The 21,441-nt window shown below is 45.4% G+C and overlaps 1 protein-coding gene across 8 annotated transcripts in view; it reads left to right on the forward strand.

Moving 5' to 3' along the window:
* The window catches only part of LMBR1 (limb development membrane protein 1), a 129,505-nt gene that overhangs the window by 31,130 nt on the left and 76,934 nt on the right, over positions 1-21,441 (forward strand). For 6 of the 8 annotated variants that reach the window (XM_070423574.1, XM_070423575.1, XM_070423576.1 and 3 more), the window contains one exon: positions 16,009-16,112. The exons of 1 other annotated variant lie outside the window; for it this stretch is intronic. In XM_070423574.1, the coding sequence (XP_070279675.1) occupies positions 16,009-16,112 (104 nt within the window). Of the gene's footprint in view, positions 1-11,305; positions 11,521-16,008; positions 16,113-21,441 lie in introns of all 8 variants that reach the window. One more of the 8 variants, XM_070423578.1, reaches the window with a different exon arrangement.

Consider the following 21,441-nt stretch of genomic DNA (forward strand, 5'->3'; position numbering starts at 1 on the left):
TCACAATCCAGGAACCCTTAGGGGGTGTCAGAGAGCTAGTTTCTCCCCGATCCTGCAAGCCAGGCCGAGGGACCCCACAGGTGCACAAATTCGTGCACTGGTCCTCTAGTTTTATATAATGTGAGTTTAAAATTAAAATAAAGCCCAAACAACGACACATCCTGGAAGGTAGGAGAATGGTGGTATTAAAATTGCAGCTTTAAAGTCAGGAAATAATTCTTTAGTTATTGAGCCATTTTCCCCTGAGGGGTTCAGTTTTTGCTAAGCTATCCATTCTTTCTTGTGACCAGGGAGAAACAGACTTTTATAATGTGACTAGAGGTCCGGTGCACAAAAATTTGTGCACTGGCGGGGAGGGTGTCCCTCAGCCCCACTTTTGCCCTCTCACAGTCTGGGACCCCTCGGGAGATAACGACATGCTGGCTTAGGCCCGCTCCCGGGTGGCAAGGGCAGGCCCAATCCCTAGGTGCAGCCCCTGGTCGGGCTCAGAGCAGGGCCAATTGGGGGATTGGGGCGCCGCCCCCTGTCACACTCAAGGCAGGGTCGATGGGGAGGTTGCCGCGCCACCCCCTGTCATGCACAGAGCATGGACTGATCAGGGGGTTGGGGCGCTGCCCCCTGTCACACACAGAGCAGGGCCCATCAGGGGGGTTGGGGCTCTGTACCCTGTCACACACAGAGCAGGGCCTATCAGGGGTTTGGGGCGCCGCCCCCTGTCACCCACAGAGCAGGGCTGACCAAGGGGTTGGGGCGCCGCCACTGTCACACTCACGGCAGGGCCGATGGGGAGGTTGCGGTTCCACCCCGTCACACACAGAGCAGGGCCCATGGTGGGGTTGGGGCACCACACCCTGTCACACACAGAGCAGGGCTGATCAGGGGGTTGGGGAGCTCCCCCCTATCAGGCACAGAGCAGGGCCGATCAGGGGGTTGGGGCGCCTTCCCCTGTCACGAACAGAGCAGGGCGGATAGGGAGGTTGTGGCCCCGCCCCCTGTCACACACAGAGCCGCAGGGCGATCAGGGGGTTTGGGCTCTGCCCCCTGTCACGCTGCTCCAGGGGCCAGGAGGCCTCGCGGCTCTGCTGATCCCAGTGCTGGGAGGCCTCGCTGCTCCGCTGATCCCAGTGCTCGGAGGCTCTGCTGATCCTGGTGCCAGGAGGCCTCGCGGCTCCGCTGATCCTGGGGCGTGAGGCCTCGTGGCTCCGCTGATCCCGGATTTGGGAGGCCTCTCGGCTCGCTGATCCTGGTGCTGGGAGGCATATTACCCTTTTAGTATATAGGATAGAGGCCTGGTGCACGGATGGGGACCGGCTGGTTTGCCCTGAAGGGTGTCCTGGATCAGGGTGGGGGTCCCGCTTGGGTGCCTGGCCAGCCTGGGTGAGGGGATGATGGCTGTTTGCAGCTGGTCACACACCCTTCAGGGTGGGGGTCCCCATTGGGGTGCCTGGCCAGCCTGGGTGAGGGGATGATGGCTGTTTGCAGCTGGTCATGCCCCCTTCAGGGTGGGGGTCCCCACTGGGGTGCCTGGCCAGCCTGGATGAGGGGATGATGGCTGTTTGCAGCTGGTCACACCCCTTTCAGGGTGGGGGTCCCCACTGGGGTGCCTGGCCAGTCTGGGTGAGGGGCTGAGGGCCGTTTTCAGGCTGGCGGGCAACTGAAGCTCCCAACCTGTCCTTTTTTTCTTTTTTCTTTTATTCTGGGGTTTATTTACCTTCTATGGCTGTCACTAGAACTGAGAGCCGGCTTTTCTCTGAGGCTCGGCTCCAGCTCTGAGACCTCGGCTGCTGAAAGCAGGTATCTGGTTTGTTTGGGTTCTATAATTGAACCACTGTTTCAACTCCAGCTCTGAGGCCCGGCTGGCTGAAAGCAGGTTTCTGGGGTTTTGTTTAGCTTCTATATTTGTAACAGTGTTTCTTAAACTGCAAGCTCAGAGCCCAGCAGCGGCAGGCGGGGAACGTTGGCTTCCTCCGTCACTGAAGCAAGCAAGCCTCCTGTTTGCTTCAAGCTGCCTGGCTGCCGGCCGCCATTTGGTTGGCAGTTAATTTGCATATCACCCTGATTAGCCAATGGGAAGGGTAGCGAAGTTACGGCTAATTACCATGTTTCTCTTTTATTAGATAGGATTGCCCAGTTTGAGGTTTGCTCTGTTAAAAGATAACCACAGTGACTCTGACTAATCTCTGTGAGGTACGTGTTTTGATTTGTTACAGGAATAAACAATAGCTGTTTTGGGCATCCTGAAGGACAGTATAAAAACCACTTTTGTTTTATCCATTTTCACATTCCACAGAAGATTTAAAAAAATCCATACTTTTATTTATTTATTTATTTAAATATATTTTTATTGATTTCAGAGAGGAAGGGAGAGGGGGAGAGAGAGATAGAAACATCAATAACGAGAGAGAATCATTGATTAGTTGCCTCCTGCATGGCCCCACTGGGGATTGAACTCATAACCTGGGCATGTGCACTTGATCGGAATCAAACCTGGGACCCTTCAGTCCACAGGCTGACACTCTATCCACTGAGCCAAACTGACTAGGGCAAAAAAATCTATACTTTTAGATACTATTTATCTTATGTATAAATATTAAAAGTCAGCCATTAATAAATTTAATGTACCTTTGTTAGTTAAATGTTACCAATAATTTCTATTTACTAATTAAATTTTGGTAGATCCAAACAGTGGAGTGCTTTCTTGGCTGGGATAGATGATGGTGTAGATGAGTATTTATTGATACAGAAAGATGTTGAAAAAGTGTTTTTCTTTGGGTGGTAGGATAATATGATATAAAGTTTTAATTTGGTATTTACATTGAGTAATGTTTCTACAGTGGGCATGTGTTGCTTCTTTGCTATAAGAAAAAAGTTATCTATATATATAAAACCCTAATATGCAAATAGACCGAACGGAGGAACAACCAAACAACTGGTCGCTATAACATGCGCTGACCACCAGGGGGTGCGCGCTGAACATGGCGGGCATTGGCAGCAGGAGGCAGAGCAAGGAATGTGGTGGGCTTCGGCCACGGCGGGATGGTGGAGTAGGTGAGCTGGTTGCTGTCATCGGGATGAGCCTCTGGTGGTTACTGAAAATTCTTTGCTCCTGTGCGCCGCAGTCCCGCTCAGTGCTCGCACTTGCTGCTGGTGCCGGCCCCGCTTGCACCTGCTGGTGGCACTGGAGCCGCCGCTCGTACCCATTGATGGTGCATGGCGCCAGCCCCGAACGCTCAGCACCGTCAGTGGGTACGAGCGGCTGCTGCCAGCCCCAATTGCCCCCCAGGGCTTCTCCACCTCCCTCTGCTCCTGAGGGGCAATCAGGGTAGCAGCTGACACTCGCACCCACTACCGGCGCCGTCCCCACTCACACCTGCTGCTGGCGCCGGCCCCAATCGCTCCATGCAGTCAGCAGGTGCAAGCGGGGCCAGCGCCATCAGTGTGTGGGAGCGGCAGCAGTGGGAGCGGGGCTGCCAGCAGACAGAAGACTGGGGGCCAGGTGTGGGCACAGAGGATGGGCCAAGACCTGCCCCTGTACCCACTGCAGCCTGCAGCCCACAGTTCCTTTCAGGGTGCATGAATTCGTGCACTGGGCCCCTAGTATTAATATAAAAAATTTCACAGATCATTGCTGAAATTGTTCCTTATTTGTTGTTTTCTACGCAAATAAATAGAAGCTATTCTAATTTTGAAGTTTTCACAATACTGACTCTTCAAACATAAACTTGTCTTTTAAATCTATGCTTTCTTGGTAGAATTTTAAAAATTATCTTAGTCCCTTTTTGACAATCAATTCCACTGAAATATTGGTTTTAACTTAGTTTTGTCATTTTGGAAATTATTGACAATGGCTGAACTCGGATTCATTTTCTTGTTTAAATTTGTTGAGTTTTCCATGTGATGAAGGTGGGAGCTTATGTGCCTCACAGTGTTGTATATATTGTCTTTTGAACTATTCTGTGACTCCAGCAGATGGAGCTAGAAGTTAACGCATCCTGTGGTGATCTGGCATTCTGTCAGGTGTGGTTTAGTTTGGCTTTAAACTAAGTATTTGGGGATTATTAAATAATCTTTGTTTAAATTCAGATACTTCTTTCAGGGATAGGCATTGGCTGTCTTTCAAAAAGGTTGTCATTGATACTGACTTAGACAAACTAAAGGATTCTGAATTTTTAAGATTCTACTACTGTATTGGAGCATGTAATTTTAACTTTGTGAAGTGGGGAAATTTGACTAATATTTCTTTTTATCTTATAAGTTGACATGTAATAAAGACAGTGGTAGCATGTTATGTTTATTAGCCCTAATTTTTAATTTAGGAATGCTTTATCAAATTATAGGCTATTCTTAGGAACATTATAATGTTCCTAAGAATACACACAATATGTGTGTATGTCTGATGTATGTTTGTAAGATGCTGGGAACTTACTAAGTTTTAGATAGTTGTTAAGAATATAATTACTACTTGGGAATGTATGATAGACCTATTATTTTTCTGTATATTAGATGTTCTCACAGTAACTTTAGCTTTCTATATTTTGCAAAATTGATAATTAAGTTAGCATAAGTTAAGTCTAAAACATTCACATTTATTTACTCTTGTTAATAAACTTAATTTGTTGCATTTAATTATTTGGACTTTGAAAAAAGCTTTTTATGTGGATGATTAAGTAGGATAAAACCATCAACTCTCAAATTCTTAATGTTAAGTGAATATTTCTTACAAAAATAAATGCAGTCATGCACAGCTTAACGGCTGGGATATGTTCTGAAAAATGTGTCATTAGGCATTTTTGTTGTTGTGTGAACATCATAGCGGGCCTCTGCACAAACCTAGACGGTACAGCCCACTGCACATGGCACAGCACAGTGCTCCTGGCTGTCAGCCTGTGCAGCCCATCACTGTGCAAATGATGCGAGATTGGAGCAGGCCTGAGAGAAATGATGCCATCAGGAGACACGATCAGATAAACACGAGATGTATGAGGCTACCACAGGCTTAACACAGCTACTGTTTTACAGCAGACTTTTTATTTAAATGTCAAAAGAGTGCATCCTAAAATAACATTAAAAGTATAGAAAATACATGAAGTAGTACCGTAGTCTTTTATTATTACCAAGTACTATGCACTGTACGTGATAATATTGCTGCACTGGGATACAACTGGCGGAGAGTAATATGACGCGTTGCGACGTTATGATGGCTACGAGGTCAGTGGGTGGTAGGAGTTTCTCGCTCCGTAACAATGCATGGACTACTGTGTATGTATGACCACTGACCAGTGCGTTCAGATGTGGGCTGGACAGCACAGGGAGGGTCTAGATCAGTAATGGCGAACCTATGACACGCGTGTCAGAGGTGACATGCGAACTCATTTTTTTGGTTGATTTTTCTTTGTTAAATGGCATTTAAATATATAAAATAAATATCAAAAATATAAATCTTTGTTTTACTGTGGTTGCAAATATCAAAAAAGTTCTATATGTGACACAGCACCAGAGTTAAGTTAGGGTTTTTCAAAATGCTGACACACCGAGCTCAAAAGGTTCGCCATCACTGGTCTAGATCAAGCATATCAAACTCGCAAGCTGGTGGGCCGAATGCCTAGGCTGCGCGTTTGACATCCTTGATCCAGATTATATCCCTTCCGAGAGCCAGCAGTCATGTTGAGTCTCTGGAGAAAGAACAGATGGAGGGGAAACAACATTTAAATTCTATAGAATGTATATTTAAAGTTCCACAGGTAAAAGAAGGCACCCAATTTCCCGACAGGCTAAACCAGTTGGTGTTCAGACTGTGCTCATCGATGGTCTTTCTCCCTGGTCCAGCGGACACTCTGCTTGTTAACATCCACAGGAGCAGATCTCTTTGTGTCGCTGTTCATAACTGCCTTGGTTTCCATGTGCTGGCTGCTCAGAGGAGCTGCTTTTACTGCTGTGTGAGCTTTTGCCCCAGGCCGAGTTTTATATCTTAACTTTTGACTTCCAGAGAAGAATTTGAATTTGTAGTTTTCATGGCATGAAAGCGGCATGTGTGATCAGAAAGATAAATTCTGGATGCCTGTATATTTATAGATCACTAACAATAAGAAACCTCCTTTTGTGCTATGCATGACAGTTGATTATTTCAAATTGCAAAAACTAAATGAAATCTCCCCACCCCCAGTTATAGAGTAGCGTGGACTCTAAGCAGTCAAGAGTTTGCATTCTTGGTTGCACCTTGTTGGGAACAGTCGTTGGAGCTCCCTGCCATGTGCTAACATGCGACCTCACTCAGGCCGGATTCGAGCTGTGCATCGGGGTGACCGGAGAATTGAGTGGGCGGTGTGCCGAGGGCCCCCAGGCATGCCCAGCTCCAGTCAGCTCTGCTGCCCTCTGCCCTGTGACATAGGGATATGGAGAATTTTGAGTTTCACAACTGGGTTTAAATATATGTTTCATGGTTTTTAAGGGTCTTTATGTGCCTTAAAGAAAACAGAATATGTAGAAGAGCAGGAAGAAAAAAAAATCATTGATAATTTTACTATGTTCACATTGTTAATAGTTTGGTGTCTTTCTTTGCATTTTATTTTCTATGCCAGTTTTTGTCATTGTTTTTATATTTGTTAACGTCATGTGCACAGGTTTTTATTGTATACGTTTTTTGGTGTAATTAATGATAACACTTCTTTAGGGGAAGGGTTGGGAGCTAATTTTAGATGTAACTGGCTTCACTTTCTTACCTTGATCTAAATGCTGGTAGGCATTAGAGTTTTTCAGTGTTTTGGCCACTCGCTGTGTTGAGACAGGGCGGGCTGAGACGCTGAAAGTGTTTAACTTGGTGGTGCGTCATTTCTGTGTTCTTCACGAGAGCCCAGTGAGTTAGGGTACAGCGTGTTTTATACAGGAGGAGGCAGGGCCCAGGACGGCTGCAAACCAGCTGGTTAGACAGACAGACAGACAATGCCGTCAGGACGGGGAAGGTTGTTCTGTTGTAGGACATATAGTACACAGTACAGACCCACATTAAATGTTTTATGGACATGGGATGTGTCTTAAAAAGGTTTTGGTGTGTTACGGTGTGGGTGTACGTGTGCACACAAATATGAACAAATACAGAAATATAACCATAGGAAACTGTGGGAAAGAGAAACACCCAGACGAAAACTGACAGGAGAAGCTGACCAGGGCTCCCGTGACATAACGCTCCTGAAGGAAGGAGCGTTCAGAAACAGTTTTGAAAAATTAGCAGCAGAAAATTGTCAAGATAGGTGAAACCTATAAGCCCACTGGTCCAAGAAGCTCAGCCAGCCCTCTATGCCAGAAAGCCTGTGTGCAAGAAACTATGCCAGGCCATGAAATTGGCCAGCACCAGTGACAAAGAGAATCTGGAAGCAGAGAAAAGGACATATAAGTGCAGAGAAGTAAGGATAAGAATTGGCATTTTTCTTGTGGGAAAAAAAGCCAGTCCATCCTAAACCTGCCAACCTAAATCCAGTGAGAATGTTTTTCCAAGACAAAGGCAAAATAAAGGCAGTGTCAGAAATACAGAAGCTAGAGATTCATCACCAGCAAACTGTACTCCAAAAAGCAGTGCTGCCAGTAGCACAGAGGGAGGAGAGAGGAGTCGCTGCCCTGCACCAGCATGCCGTTTGTTGGTGAACATAGAAGTTTTCCTTTGTCATTTGTCTTATTAAAAGAAGATTGGCCCTGACTGGTATGGCTCAGTGGATAGAGCGTCGGCCTGCGGACTGAAGGGTCCCGGGTTCGATTCCAGTCAAGGGCATGTGCCTTGGTTGCAGGCACATCCCCAGTGGGGAGTGTGCAGGAGGCAGCTGATAGATGTTTCTAACTCCCTATCCCTCTCTCTTCCTCTCTGTATAAAATCAATAAAATATATTTTTTTTAAAAAAAGAAGATTGACTGTTGAAATAAAAAATAGTAACAGTGTATTGTGAGTTGTATAACATGTACAAGTACCACAGCAGTACAGAGGTGGGAAGAAGGAAATGGAAACAGACTGGTATAGGTTCTGTGCTGCCCATGAAGTGATACTACGGGAGGCGCAGTGTGTGGAGTTAGAGGTGTGCCCGATACAGCTCAGCAAGGAGGTACAGTCAGTAAGCAAATAAAGGAAACAAAGTGGAGTCATAGCAAAGAGCTAATACAAAGGAGCACAGAAAAGGAAGGAGAAGGGAAGACAGAACAGTGGATGAATAGAAAACAGAGCAAGCTGATAGCCTTGAACCTGACCACAGCAGTAGTCTGACCACCCCAGTTAGAAGGCAGAGATGGTCAGATTGAATAAATAAGGAAGACACAAGTAGATGCTGCTTATGAGAAACCACTTGAACTAGAAAGACAAATAGGTTAACAACAATAGGAGGAAAAGGTATACCATCCTAATGCTAGCAAAAAGAAAGCCAGAGTAGGTATATTATTAGCAGAAAAGAGTAAGGAATAAAGAAGATAATTTCATAATGGTGAAGGGGTTCATTCACCAAAGAACATGATAAACATTTATCTACCTAATATTAAATATGTGAAACAAAACTTATAGAAATGAAAGAGTTAACAGTCAACATCACACCTATATTCAGATATATCTATATCCCCTTTTCAATAATAGAACAAGTAGAAAGGAAAACTTAAGGAAATAGAAGACTTGAATAACATTCTTAACCAGCTTGACCTAATTTACATTTATTAGCACTTTCTGCCCAACAGTAGTAGAACACATTCTTTTCAAGTACACTGGGAACATTTATTAAGACAGCCATGCCAGAACCGGTTTGGCTCAGTGGATAGAGCGTCGGCCTGCGGACTCAAGGGTCCCGGGTTCGATTCCGGTCAAGGGCATGTACCTTGGTTGCGGTCACATCCCCAGTGCGGGGTGTGCAGGAGGCAGCTGATCAGTGTTTCTCTCTCATTGATGTTTCTGGCTCTCTGTCCCTCTCCCTTCCTCTCTGTAAAAAAATCAATAAAATATATTAAAAAAAAAAAAGACAGCCATACCCAGTGGCATAAATAAGTCTCCATACTTTAGAAGGATTTAAGTCATACAAGATATGTTCTCTGACAATGCTGAGATCAAATGGAAATCAGTGACAGAATGTATCTGGAAAGTGCCTCAAGTCTTTGGTAACTAATTATCATACTTCCCAATAGGGCATAGGTCAAAGAAGAAGTAAAAAAGGAAATTTCAAAGTACTTTAACTGAATAAAAATGGAAAGAAATCATTTCAAAATGTTTACAGCACTGAAATGCATGTTTTAGAAAGAAAAAGGCCCAAATTCCTACAGTTTCCACCTTAAGAAACTAGAAAAAGGAGAGCAAGTGAATCCCAAAGGAAGAAGATGGGATATTAAAAAAGATGAGAGGAGAAATCAGTGAAATAGAAAACAGAAAATGTAGAACATAGAAGATCAATATCATTGAAAAGCAAAAATAGTAAAAGAGAAAACGCCAGTGATCAATATCAGGAACAAGAGAGGGTGACATCACTACACATCCTACAGCTATTACAAGGGTAATTAGTGCATATTATTAACATTATTCCAGTAAATCCAACAATTTAGAGAAATGAAAAAATTCCTTGAATGGAAGAATAACTGAATCCCTTTCAGACATTGTGGAAATGCTACAAACATTCTCATAAATAAAACTCTAGGACAAGAGGGCTTCACTGACAGCCCTACCAAATATTTAAGGAAGAAGTAATACCAGTTCCACACTGACATCTTCAGGAAATTAAAATTAACCAAAGATCTTATATGCATATATGCATAACCCCTGGATATAGTCAATAGTGGTGAAGGCCTGGAGTGGGGGAAGAGGTCGGGCTAGAAGGGGTCAATGGGGAAAATAAGGGTACATCTGTATTACTTTCAATAATAAAGATAAACTTAAAAAAAGAGAAAAAGAAAATGAGGGGACACTTCCTAACTCATTGAGGCCAGTATTACCCTGATGCCAAAACCAGACAGACATTACATGAAAACTATAGACCAATATCCCTTAGGAACATAGATTCCTAAATTCTAAGCAAAATAATAGCAAGTCAAATATAACAATATTTAAAAAGGAGACTAGATCATAACTTCTGAAAAAATCACTGAATGTAATTTATCATATTCACATACTAAAGAAGACATATGCTCATCACTGTTTATGTAGAAAAATAATCTGACAAAATTCAGATTTTATCATTCCTGATAAAATCTCTTAGCCAACTGGGCATGAAAGGGGATTTCCTCATTCTAATAAAGAGCATCTAGGAAAACCTTACAGATAACATCATACTTAATAGTGAAAGACTGAATGCTTTTCCCCTGAGATCAGAGTGCGGATGTCCCTCTCACCACTGCTACCCAACATCATTCTGGTGAGTTTTAAAAGTAAAGAACATTCAGGCTAGAAAGGAAAACTATTAACAGTTGATATGATTGTCTATATAGAAATTCTGATGGGATTTATTTTTAAAAAGCTATTAGAACCAATAATTGAATTTTTCAAGGTTGCAGGATACAATTTTAGTATACAAAACTCAATTGCATTTATGTATGCTAGCAATGAAAAATTGGAAGTTGACTTAAAAACCAATGCCAGTTAAGTACAATGGCATAAAAAATACGAAATAGCTTAGGGGTGTGTGGACTGCATGCTATAAACTGTGAACACCACTGAGAAATATTAAAGAGCATCACACTAAATGGAGAGATAAACTGTGTTCATGGGTTAGAGGAGAGTACACTTCCGGTGTCTGTCCTCCCCAGATTGATCTGTGGATTCAACGCAATCCTACTCAAAATCTCAGCAGATCTTTTTTTGTAGAAATTGACAAGCTGATCTAAGATTCATAAGGGAATTCAAAGAACTTAGAATTGACAAAACAACTGGAGGTCTTAGTACTTGACTCAAAGACTCTTTTAAAGCCGCAGTAATTGAGACCATGTGGTATCAGCATAAAGATAGACAAATAGCTGAGCTCAGTCGAATATAGAGTCCAGGAAAGTATCCACACATACATTGTCAATTCACTTTCAACAAAGGTGCAAGCTGATTTGGTGGAAAAGGGGTATTTGCCACAAATGGTGTCAGAACAACTGGATAATCATGCACAAAAATGATGAACTTCAATCCATACCGGATCATCTACAAAATGCAGCTCAAGAGGATTATAGACCTGAATGTAAATCCTAAAGCTGGAGTCCATGTAGGGAACCTTAGGAGGAAGCCTGTGACACTGGACCAGGCCATAGTTTTTTTGGGTGGAAATTACTGTATTTTTCCATGTATAAGACGCTATTTTTTTTCTGAAATCGTTAGACTGAAAATCAAGGGACATCTTATACACGGAATTCAGCTGAGGCGGGAGCCACGAGGGTGCACAGCTGCCCATACCTTGTCAAACAGGCCTCGTCCAATCATGAGCCTTATTGTTAACTGACGTCAGCTGATGCTGTAATTGGAGGTGGAGAGTGCAACAGGGACCTGAGCGTTCTGAGCCCGTAAAGATGTCAGAAATAAAAAGATAAATACCGGTAAGTGACTGTCTTACTCTGCAGAATTCAAACTGAATGTAATCAGCTGTGCAAAGAGCATGGCCATAGAGCTGCAGAGAGACAGTTTGGTCCTCCTCCCACTGAGTGTATGATCAGACCGTGGAGAAAACAGGAAGAACAGCTCCTTAAGATGCCCAAAAGGAAGAAGGCCTTAAGAGGAAAACCAGCAAAATGTTTAAAATATTGATTTCTTAATTTTGGGTTGGAAAAGTGGAGGGCATCTAATGCATGGGGGTGTCTTATACATGGAAAAATATGGTACCCGTTAAAGCAAAAAAGAGAATCGATAAACTGGACTTTATAAAGATGAAGAAATTTTGTTCTTTGAAAGATACTGTTAAGAGGATAGAAAGACAATGCACAGTCTGGCAGAAAATGCCTGTGGCTCACTTCCCTGACCCAGGACTTGTGTTCAGAGCAGATAAAGAAATTGCCACACTCGTGACAGGTGAACAGACAACCCAGGGAACAGCGGGCAGCAGATTCGAAGAGACGTCACCAAAGACTATAAGCATGTGGCTAGCAAGTTTATGAAGAGATGCCCACAGCCTTACTTATTAGGGAGATGCCAGTCGACGCAATGAGCTGCCACTGTACCCTCACTGGAATGGGCAGAGAGTTTTGGCAAAATGCAAGTGAAATTTGAACTCTGCTGCTGGGAATGTAAAATTATATAACCACTTTGGAAAACTTTTCAGCAGTTTCTTAAAATGTTAAACATCCACCTGCTATACAATCCAGCCACTTTCTGCTCACATATTTACCCCAAAGAAATGAAAGCATATGTCCATATAGAGGCCTGGACAAAGAGTCTGCAGCGGCTTTCGTGGTAAGCGCCACACATTGGCAACGACCACGGAGAGCTTGCAGGTGAATGGTGCAGTGTGAGAGCTGGATTCCACGGATTCGGATGGAGGGGCCAACGACTGGTCCATGTCACAGTGTTGGAAAAGCTGCGGAAGCTGTGCGAGGCGACAGAAGCCAGACAAGACTATATTACACACACTGTGAATATAAAATTCTAAATGTGCTTCTTTCTGAACTTAGTGCGGATGTGGTGGCTGCCGGGAGGAGGGCTGGGAGTGTCGGGCGCTGTGATGATAAAGTGGGTGGAGGAAACGGGTGTGTGCTCATTATCTTGATTACGGTGGTGCTGTCACTGGTGAGTCCTTAGGTCAGAACTGATGAAATTTTACACCTTCAGTATGCAGTTTATGTCAGTTATCACTCGGTGAATCGGTTAAAACGAATATTTTAAATTTTTATCTGTGTTGTGATTCCCTTCATTGTGCGTTGACAATGGAGAATTATTCTCAATCCACTTCCTTAGTTGGCCTGTGAGCTTTTACTGAGGGTGTTTCCTGGTTAACATTGGTGCTACAGAATGTCATGCGTGTTCTGCCACGCAGGATGGGATCCTGGCCCTGGAGCCAGCGCGGGGTGGGGGTTGAGGGGGAGGGGGCGGCACGGTGCCGCCCCGCTGGGAGCCTGGCTCTGGGGAGCTGCGCTGTAGCGTGCAGGCACCTGTGAAGAAGATGAGGGTGTGGGAATGGGTGCTGATATTGCTAAAATGGGGCAGCACCTTGGGAAGAGTGGCTGCCGTTTCCCGCTGTGGGCAAAGGCGTGTTTCTGAGCTGGAAGGCCGTCTGTACACTAGAGGGCTTACCTTATCAGGAAGAGTTCGGTGTGGTGCCCAAAGCATCCAGAACATGCCTGAGATGCTAGGGACTTAACAAGAGATAGAATACACGAACTTTTATCTCTTCAGCACTAATGATTGAAAACCGCAGTTTCTCTGTTTCCACCAGACCTAACCAAAGCAACATACAGCAGTCACAGTTCTCCACCAAAAGAATATAATGTGCTATGAATCATCTAGATCAGTGGTCGGCAAACTGCTGCTCGCGAGCCACATGCAGCTCTTTGGCCCCTTGAGTGTGGCCACGAAGTTTCAATCGCACTGGAGGTAACTTACTTGGAAACCCTATGGAGGGAGGTCAAGTGCTGTTGAGCAAAGTAGAGGCCAGAGACCATGTACTGAAGTTTGTGAACTTGACCTGGAGGGCACAGCTCTGATTGAGGCCCATCAGCTCGTAGGCACATGTGTGTAGATGGTGCCCATCCCCAGCATCTCTTGGGGGAGGGGAGAGATTATTGTTGGACATGTGCAAACAGCTGGTGACAAAAAGCAAGAGCTGATACTCCTGGCAGGAAGGGAGTAGGGAAGTCATCCCGCCTGTTAGCACCTCTGGGGCTGGGGCTGTTACAGAAGCAGAAAGTCACGCAGTGCTTTTGTGTGTGCCAGGTGTGCTGCTTGTCCTACGTGCATTGTTTCACTTAGTTCTCACCACCACCTGTAGGCAGGGTCCTCGCCTCGCTTTCTAGAGAAGAGCCTGTGACTCAGCAGGTCTGGCACATGGACATGCTGATGAGGCTGGAACCCAGGTGTCTGACACTCCAGGTGGGGCATTGAGCCACTGTCCTGTGAGCCCTTCCAGTTATTAATGCAATAAAACAATTGACTGTGATGATAACCCCTTTGAATGAAGAAAAGGGTGAAGGTGTTGAAAGTCTGGAAAGTAGAAAAATACTTTAGAACAATTTTTATTTTAAAAAGTTCAAATTAAAGTTTTTCCACTGAAAGATGTTTCCCCCCTAAAATCTGTGAAACATTTTAGTTCCTGCTAAGCTAAGCTAAGTTGTCAATTTCATTAAATTTGCCTACATTTTTGAATAAGAAACTGTAAGTTGAATTTTTAAATTCTGCCCCCTTCCCTACTGAAGGTCAGTCTCTCTATCTAGATCAGCGGTCGCCAGCCTTTCGGACCTCGCGGACCACCTGCTGGCGACAGCTGCTCTAGAAGCTCCACAGGACGCACTGGCTCTTTCTGTTTGTATCCCATGCTGTTCCCATGGGGCTGGGCGGTGAGGGCTCACGGATGTTAATTTGTAACCACCACCTTGGTCCCCTGAGAGCTCACGTGCAGTGTCTGGTGCCTGGATTGAGAGCTGCAACCGCATACGTTTGTGTTCTGCTCTCTAGTGGCTGTGTCCCCAGATCCCGGCGTCTGTGCCTTGGAAATCCGGGCGGGAAGAAAGCAGGTGCCCGCTTCAAACGCACGGAATTCTAATCGTAGCATAATTTTTATCTTTGACTCTGGATTTTGTAAATTTTATAAAGATTATAGCCATAATTTTGAAAATCAGTTTTAAATTTCAGCGTTTTACCTTTTTTAAATTTTTATTTTATTACCAGAGACCCGATGCAGGAAATTCAATTCATACAAGGGGCTTGGCCCTTGTAGCCGCGGCGGCTGCCTCAGCCCTTGTAGCCCAGGCTTGGTCCAGAAGGTTGTCAAGTCTAATTAGCATGTTACGCTTTTATTATTATAGATTTATTTCAGAGGGGATGGGAGAGGGAGACGGGGGCGGGGGGGGGGGGAAGGGGGGAGAGAAAGAGAGAGAGAAACATCAATGATGAGAGAGAATCATTGATCAGCTGCCTCCTGAATGCCTCCTACTAGGGATCGAGCCTGCAACCTGGGCATGTGTGCTTGACCAGAATTGAACCCAGGACCCTTCAGTCTGCAGGCCGATGCTCTATCCACTGAGCCACACCAGCTGGGGCTCAGTTTTTTACTTTTAAAAAGTAGGAGGTGTTGGGCCAAGTTCTGTCCCAAGGACACACCTAAAGTTCTTTTTTTCCAAATTTGTTCTTAGTTGCTTTTTACAGTGGTTTTCTAAAAGAGTGTGGTATATGTGAGAAAGGGAAAAGGGTATATAAGCTTCCCTTCTCTTTCCCACTTATAATTGCTTACTAAAACGTCTATGGTGTGGTGTTTTTTAAAAGTCCCAGGAGCTGGCGCTGCCACAGGCTGGCTGTGCACCTCAGCCAGTCTGGTGACCTGCCTCCACCGCTGTCGTGTTGGGCGGCTGCTGGGACGAGTAAATGAGTTCGCATCATATCTGTAAATCACTTAGAATAGTGCTTGGCACATAAAGGCTCAATAAATGCTAATTATTACTGTTAGGGTTTTTATGAGGCTTAAATTAAATGAGATTATGCATGTAAAATGTTTAGTAGAGTATCTGGAATTTATTAAGTGCTCAATAAATGCTAGTGGCTCTAATGTAAGTATTCAGGTGCCAATATGTCTAAAGGAGCTATGTCTGTGGGTCTCTGCACATGTCATATCTGTAGTGACTTTATTTCAGGGTGTGAGGAAAAATTCATTCCTATCTTGGCTTTACCAGTAGGTACATGTTACAAAGTTGCACACAATTTAAATAGGTAATTACTTTCTGATTTCTAAGGTTAGGTCATTTGTTAGGCCACTCTCTTCAAGTTTATGTTTATTTTACTGTTAGAAAGCACAGCGCTCTAATGCCACAGTTCAGCGTGGTCATTTCTCCGCCGAGCGTGTCGTGTCTGTACCTGACCTGGCTGTCTTCTGTGTTGCCCTCTAGGTCTGTGGAACCTCGCTTCTCTCTTCTCCAACCTTTGTTTGTTTGTCTTGATGCCCTTTGCCTTCTTCTTCCTGGAATCAGAAGGTTTTGCTGGCCTGAAAAAGGTGAGTGGCCCGTGTTTTGGAATTAAATTAGTTACATGGAGAAGTACATACCATTCATGTTGAACTATAAAAAGTTGGCTTAAACAGCCATTTGATGGGAATGTAATAAGTTTAATTAATAACAACACCTTGTTACTATTACTATTAAGAGTATCTTAGTAGCATTGCTTATGAACTGACTGTGAGTCCACAGGGACCAGGGCGTCTTTGACCTTTGAGCGCTCCTGGGGGTGTGTTGCCTGGCGGAGTGTGCCATGTGGAATGGGACACCCAGTGCAGTAGCTGTTACTCTCTCTTAGGCTCTCTCCTCTCCTTTGGTTTAAAGCATGGAACAAAATTCTAGAAGCTTAGAATGTATCTTGATGTAAGTTATTTCATGTCCAGTGTTTTCAGGATTGTAGCCTGTTAGAGCATTAGACATGCTCCATTAGACAATCAGATTCCCAAGGTGCTGCAAGCTACTCCTGTGAGTGGGTAGGAGGAAGAAGTGGACCAATGGGAGATTCGCCAGAGCATCTCAATTAGTCAGACTTTCTAAGTGGTAAGGACTTCATCCATCCTTGAATATGGCATTTTAAAATGAAAGGAATATTTTTTATTTATAGTCTGTGGAGCTCTTTGCTATAATTTTTGGAATATAATGCAAAGATTTAAGTAGCTAGTACTTTTTGGGTGACTTTTAAACTTGACAAAATGAGCTTGTGTTACAGTTTATTTATAGCACAGTATGCCTTTTCATTTTTAGTCTATTCATGCAACATATGGGGGAAAGTGTGCTGTGTACCTTGTTGAACAGTACTGCGATGTCATGTACATAAAGTTGGCTTGGGAGATTGTAAACTGTGTACTTTTTGTTTCACGTCACCTTTTGTGGGTTCTTAGGAATGAGATTGTTTAGCCAGTGTTTGATGACTCTGTTGTACACCTGAAGTTCAGCACGTTTTGGGCCTGCTCACCTGAGGGTGAGGGGAAAGTGTGTCGGTGGGCCCGTCTCTCTGGTTTCCAGACCTGGTTCATAGGTCAGCGCTTAGTCGCTGAGCCACACTGGCCGGACATCACTGGCTTTTATTTATTGGAGTTGTTTTTTATTGTGATGCGTTTAAATTACCTAAGTCATCTATATAATGTGAAAAATTGCATAGTTTAAAAAGCTCTTTGTTGTAATTTCTTGAAGAAATTATAGGAAGTGTTGCTGAAAGGGATTTCGTTCAAACCCTCCTTTTATAAGGAGACATCTGAGGCCCAGCGATATTAAATGTTATTAAATTGTCCACGAAGCTCATATGTGCAGGTGCAGAACTAGTACTAAACCCAGGGGTTGCTGCTGAGCTTCTGAAGTGTTTGTGTTGTTTGCAGCCAGCACTTCAGGGAGCACAGTGAGGGCCATCAGGTGGGAGCCGGCCAGGGACAGTGGGATGGGGAGGAGAGGCCAGTGGGTTGGGGAAGGAGAGGCCGGATGAATGGCGGAGGTCAGTAGGGGGTCGCCTCGGGGCAGGTGCTGTGGGTGCAAGGACTGGAGCAGAGCGTGCTCCTGGACCATCCCTGGTAGTCTAGAACGGCTTGTAAACTACAGCATTCAGGAGGGCCGGAAGAATGAGCATCGAGAAGAAATGAGGTACTTGAGAAACCAATTCCGTAGAATTTGGGAGCCTTTGATGAATATTCATTCATCTGACAGTTTGACTAAGCATGTACTAGGTAGTAATTATCCTGCTATTATAGGAGCTTGCCAGGGACAGAAATGGAAAGACAGGCTCCTGACTGGAAGGGTGTCGAGGGAAGTCAGGCAGGTGAGTAGCCTGCGGGGTGGTGGACTGTAGACTGCAGCCGCTGCGGAGGTGCAGAGGAGCGCAGGTCCTGGTTCCTCGAGCCCTGAGAGCCCCGGGAGGTACAGAGGCCGCCTGCTCTGGAGCTGGGACCCACCCGCAAAGAAGGAGGAGTAGGCGGGTGATGGCCTAGTGCAGTGGTTCTCAACCTTCCTAATGCCGTGGCCCTTTAATACAGTTCCTCATGTTGTGGTGACCCCCAACCAAAATTTATTTTCATTGCTACTTCATAACTGTAATTTTGCTACTGTTATGAATCGTAATGTAAATATCTGATATAAAGGATGTATTGTCATTGTTAAAAATTGAACATGCCCTAGCCAGTTTGGCTCACTGGGTAGAGCGTCGACCTGGGGACTGAAGGGTCCCAGGTTCGATTCTGGTCAAGGGCATGTACCTTGGTTGCGGGCACATCCCCAGTGGGGAGTGTGCAGGAGGCAGCTGATCGATGCTTCTCTCTCATCGATGTTTCTAACTCTCTATCCCTCTCCCTTCCTCTCTGTAAAAAATCAATAAAATATATATTTAAAAAAATTGAACATAATTAAAGCATAGTGATTAGTCACAAAAACAATATGTAATTATATATGTGTTTTCCGATGGTCTTAGACGACCCCTGTGAAAGGGTCGTTCGACCCCCAAAGGGGTCGTGACCCACAGGTTGAGAACCGCTGGCCTAGTGCATCCCAGGCATGAGCAGTACGTGGGCTTCTCTGAGCCGTGGGAATGCCTGGTGCGGAGACTGGTTGAGCAGCCCGAGTCCTCCGCCGGGTTGTTGGGATTTTATGGGTAGGTGGCAGGGAGTGGGCACAGGACTTCTGTAAAGGATTTTTGCATCTACTATTTTTTTTTTTTTTTATATATTTTATTGATTTTTTACAGAGAGGAAGGGAGAGGGATAGAGAGTTAGAAACATCGATGAGAGAGAAACATCGATCAGCTGCCTCCTGCACACCCCCAACTGGGGATGTGCCCGCAACCAAGGTACATGCCCTTGACCGGAATCGAACCTGGGACCCTTGAGTCCGCAGGCCGACGCTCTATCCACTGAGCCAAACCAATTAGGGCGCATCTACTATTTTATCTAAGTCACTAAAGGAAGGTGAGACGCCGTGTGGTGGTGGCACCGGCATATGAAGATGTCTCACCGCCTGGCCCATCACATAGCGCCGGGGCACATGTCCCTGTAGTCGCTGTCGGTGTTTGCCTTACACATGCAGAACTCTCTTTTCTGTCTCTGCCGCATGTGAATCTGCCCACTGCAGACAACAACCTGGAAAGCTCAGTGTTAAATATTGTTTCACATTTGGTCTCATAGGTGTACCTACTTTTATACTTTTTATAAAAGTCTAGTTATTAGTTAAATAATTGTTAAAAACTGCAAATAATTGCCTCCCAATTATTTCCCCCTTCTTGTGAACTAACCAACTAGAAAGAGACTTGGCTTGATTTATTGGAGCTGAATTAGCAACTATCTCTAGAATTAAAAAAAAACTGGACACAAAAACCGTGACATGTCACTATTCTTTTGGGCAAAGGAAAACCCCTGAGCTTCCGAAGTGTTGTGTTGTTTGCATGTAGCGCGGAGGAGGGGTCCGGGAAGGCGAGGAAGCACCTCACCCCTCCATTGTGTAGCTTTCTTTTTTAAACTTTATCTTTATTGTTGAAAGTATTACAGATGTTCCCCCTTTTCCCCCCACTGACCCCCTCCGTCTCCACCCCCCAGGCCTTCCCCACACTGTTGTCTGTGTCCATGGGTTTTGCATATATGCATAATAGTTCTTTGGTTTATCTCTTCCCAGCCCCCCACCACCCCCTACAGCATTCTTTCCTCTGAGTTATGTGCTCCCAGTTTCTCTCTACATGAGGGAAAGAACATTCACTCCGTTACTGTCATCAAATCCCTCTGGCTCACCAGCTCCTCTGTGGGATCACAAAGGGCACTGACGTGGTGAATGTAGGATTGTGGGGTACCGTTGACACGGCTGCCCAACTAATTCCCAAACAGCCAAGAATTTTAAAAGACGGCGAGGAGGCAGCACTCAAGATATTGCTGCTGATCTGACTAGATCAGCCGTGGGCAAACTACGGCCCGAGGGCCGGATCCGGCCAGTTTGAAATGAATAAAACTAAAAAAAAAAAAAAAAAAGACCGTACCCTTTTATGTAATGATGTTTACTTTGAATTTATATTAGTTCACACAAACACTCCATCCATGCTTTTGTTCCGGCCTCCGGTCCAGTTGAAGAACCCACTGTGGCCCTCGAGTCACAAAGTTTGCCCGCCCCTGGGCCAGATAGTGGTGGAATGAAGGAGGCTGTAGAAACCAAATCAAAGAGCAAGTCCTTAGTGCCTCTGAGGGCGGAGCGGCCTGGAGGCTGCGGGGAGGCTGAGTGCTAGGGAAGGCCGGAGTGCAGAGGTGAGACGCCCAAGCTTAGGGTTCCTCTGAGGTGAGTGGCCTTGTGTATGGGGGCCCAACGGGAGGTGGTCTCATGTAAAGCAAAGCCCGCAGTCCAGGACCAGCCCCTGGACGTCAGCTGTCCTTGCCGTCTTCCCAGAGCTGCCTGCGTTAACTAGTACCTGTCCTAGAAAATGCAGTGGTGTCGGGGGTCATCCGAGGCCACTGAGCAGAGGCGGCTCCTCATTTGTTCCCACAGCTCGGAGATTTAAGGTCCCATTTTGATTCCCATTTTAGAATGACCTAGACTGAAGCAGAGTCACCCCACTGCCAGACTAGGCTGCCAGGCTGTCCTAGGGATGTTTGGGAAGCTTTCCAGGGAAGGTGATCATGACATGTTATTTAAAAATATTCATACTCTTTCGGTTTTAAATCAATTACAGGGAAGTTGCAAGGGTTATTAGCATTGTCCAGTTGGGTGTGAATGTGCACAGCACACGGGAGCTTCAGGCTGTGCCTTTCTGTGAAGGAAGGCAGCAGTATGGCCGCAGGCCTGCCTCCTGGTAAGCTGCGATGTTCTGGGCCCAGCGCTGTAGGGGTACCGGTCACTGGCTGCGGCCTCAGCGTTCTGGGCCCAGCGCTGCAGGGGTACTGGTCACTGGCTACGGCCTCAGCGTTCTGGGCCCAGCGCTGCAGGGGTACCGGTCACTGGCTGCGGCCTCAGCGTTCTGGGCCCAGCGCTGTAGGGGTACCAGTCACTGGCTGCGGCCTCAGCGTTCTGGGCCCAGCGCTGTAGGGGTACCAGTCACTGGCTGCAGCCTCCTCGAGTCGCTGACATGCTCCCTCGGCTGGCAAGTACATGTATTTCTGTTGATGCCTTTGAAGCTCTTTGCTCGCTGGTGACGTTGGACACATCAGTTCCCAGCGACATTGAAGAGAGCTTAGAAAACACCTCTAATTGGTAGCCCAGCACAATAACCTGAGTAATGACAAACTTGTAATATGGTTGAGTTCAAGTCGCTTTATATTCCTCGGCCACCCTCCTGGTGCGTTTTACTGTGTCTCAGTCTGTGGCGTCCCTGATGGCCTGTGGCCCCTCCTCCAT

The sequence above is a fragment of the Myotis yumanensis genome, unplaced genomic scaffold, assembly GCF_028538775.1.
Source record: "Myotis yumanensis isolate MYYU_CA2020_CCGP unplaced genomic scaffold, mMyoYum1.0.hap1 SCAF_9, whole genome shotgun sequence".
NCBI classification, from domain to species: domain Eukaryota; kingdom Metazoa; phylum Chordata; class Mammalia; order Chiroptera; family Vespertilionidae; genus Myotis; species Myotis yumanensis.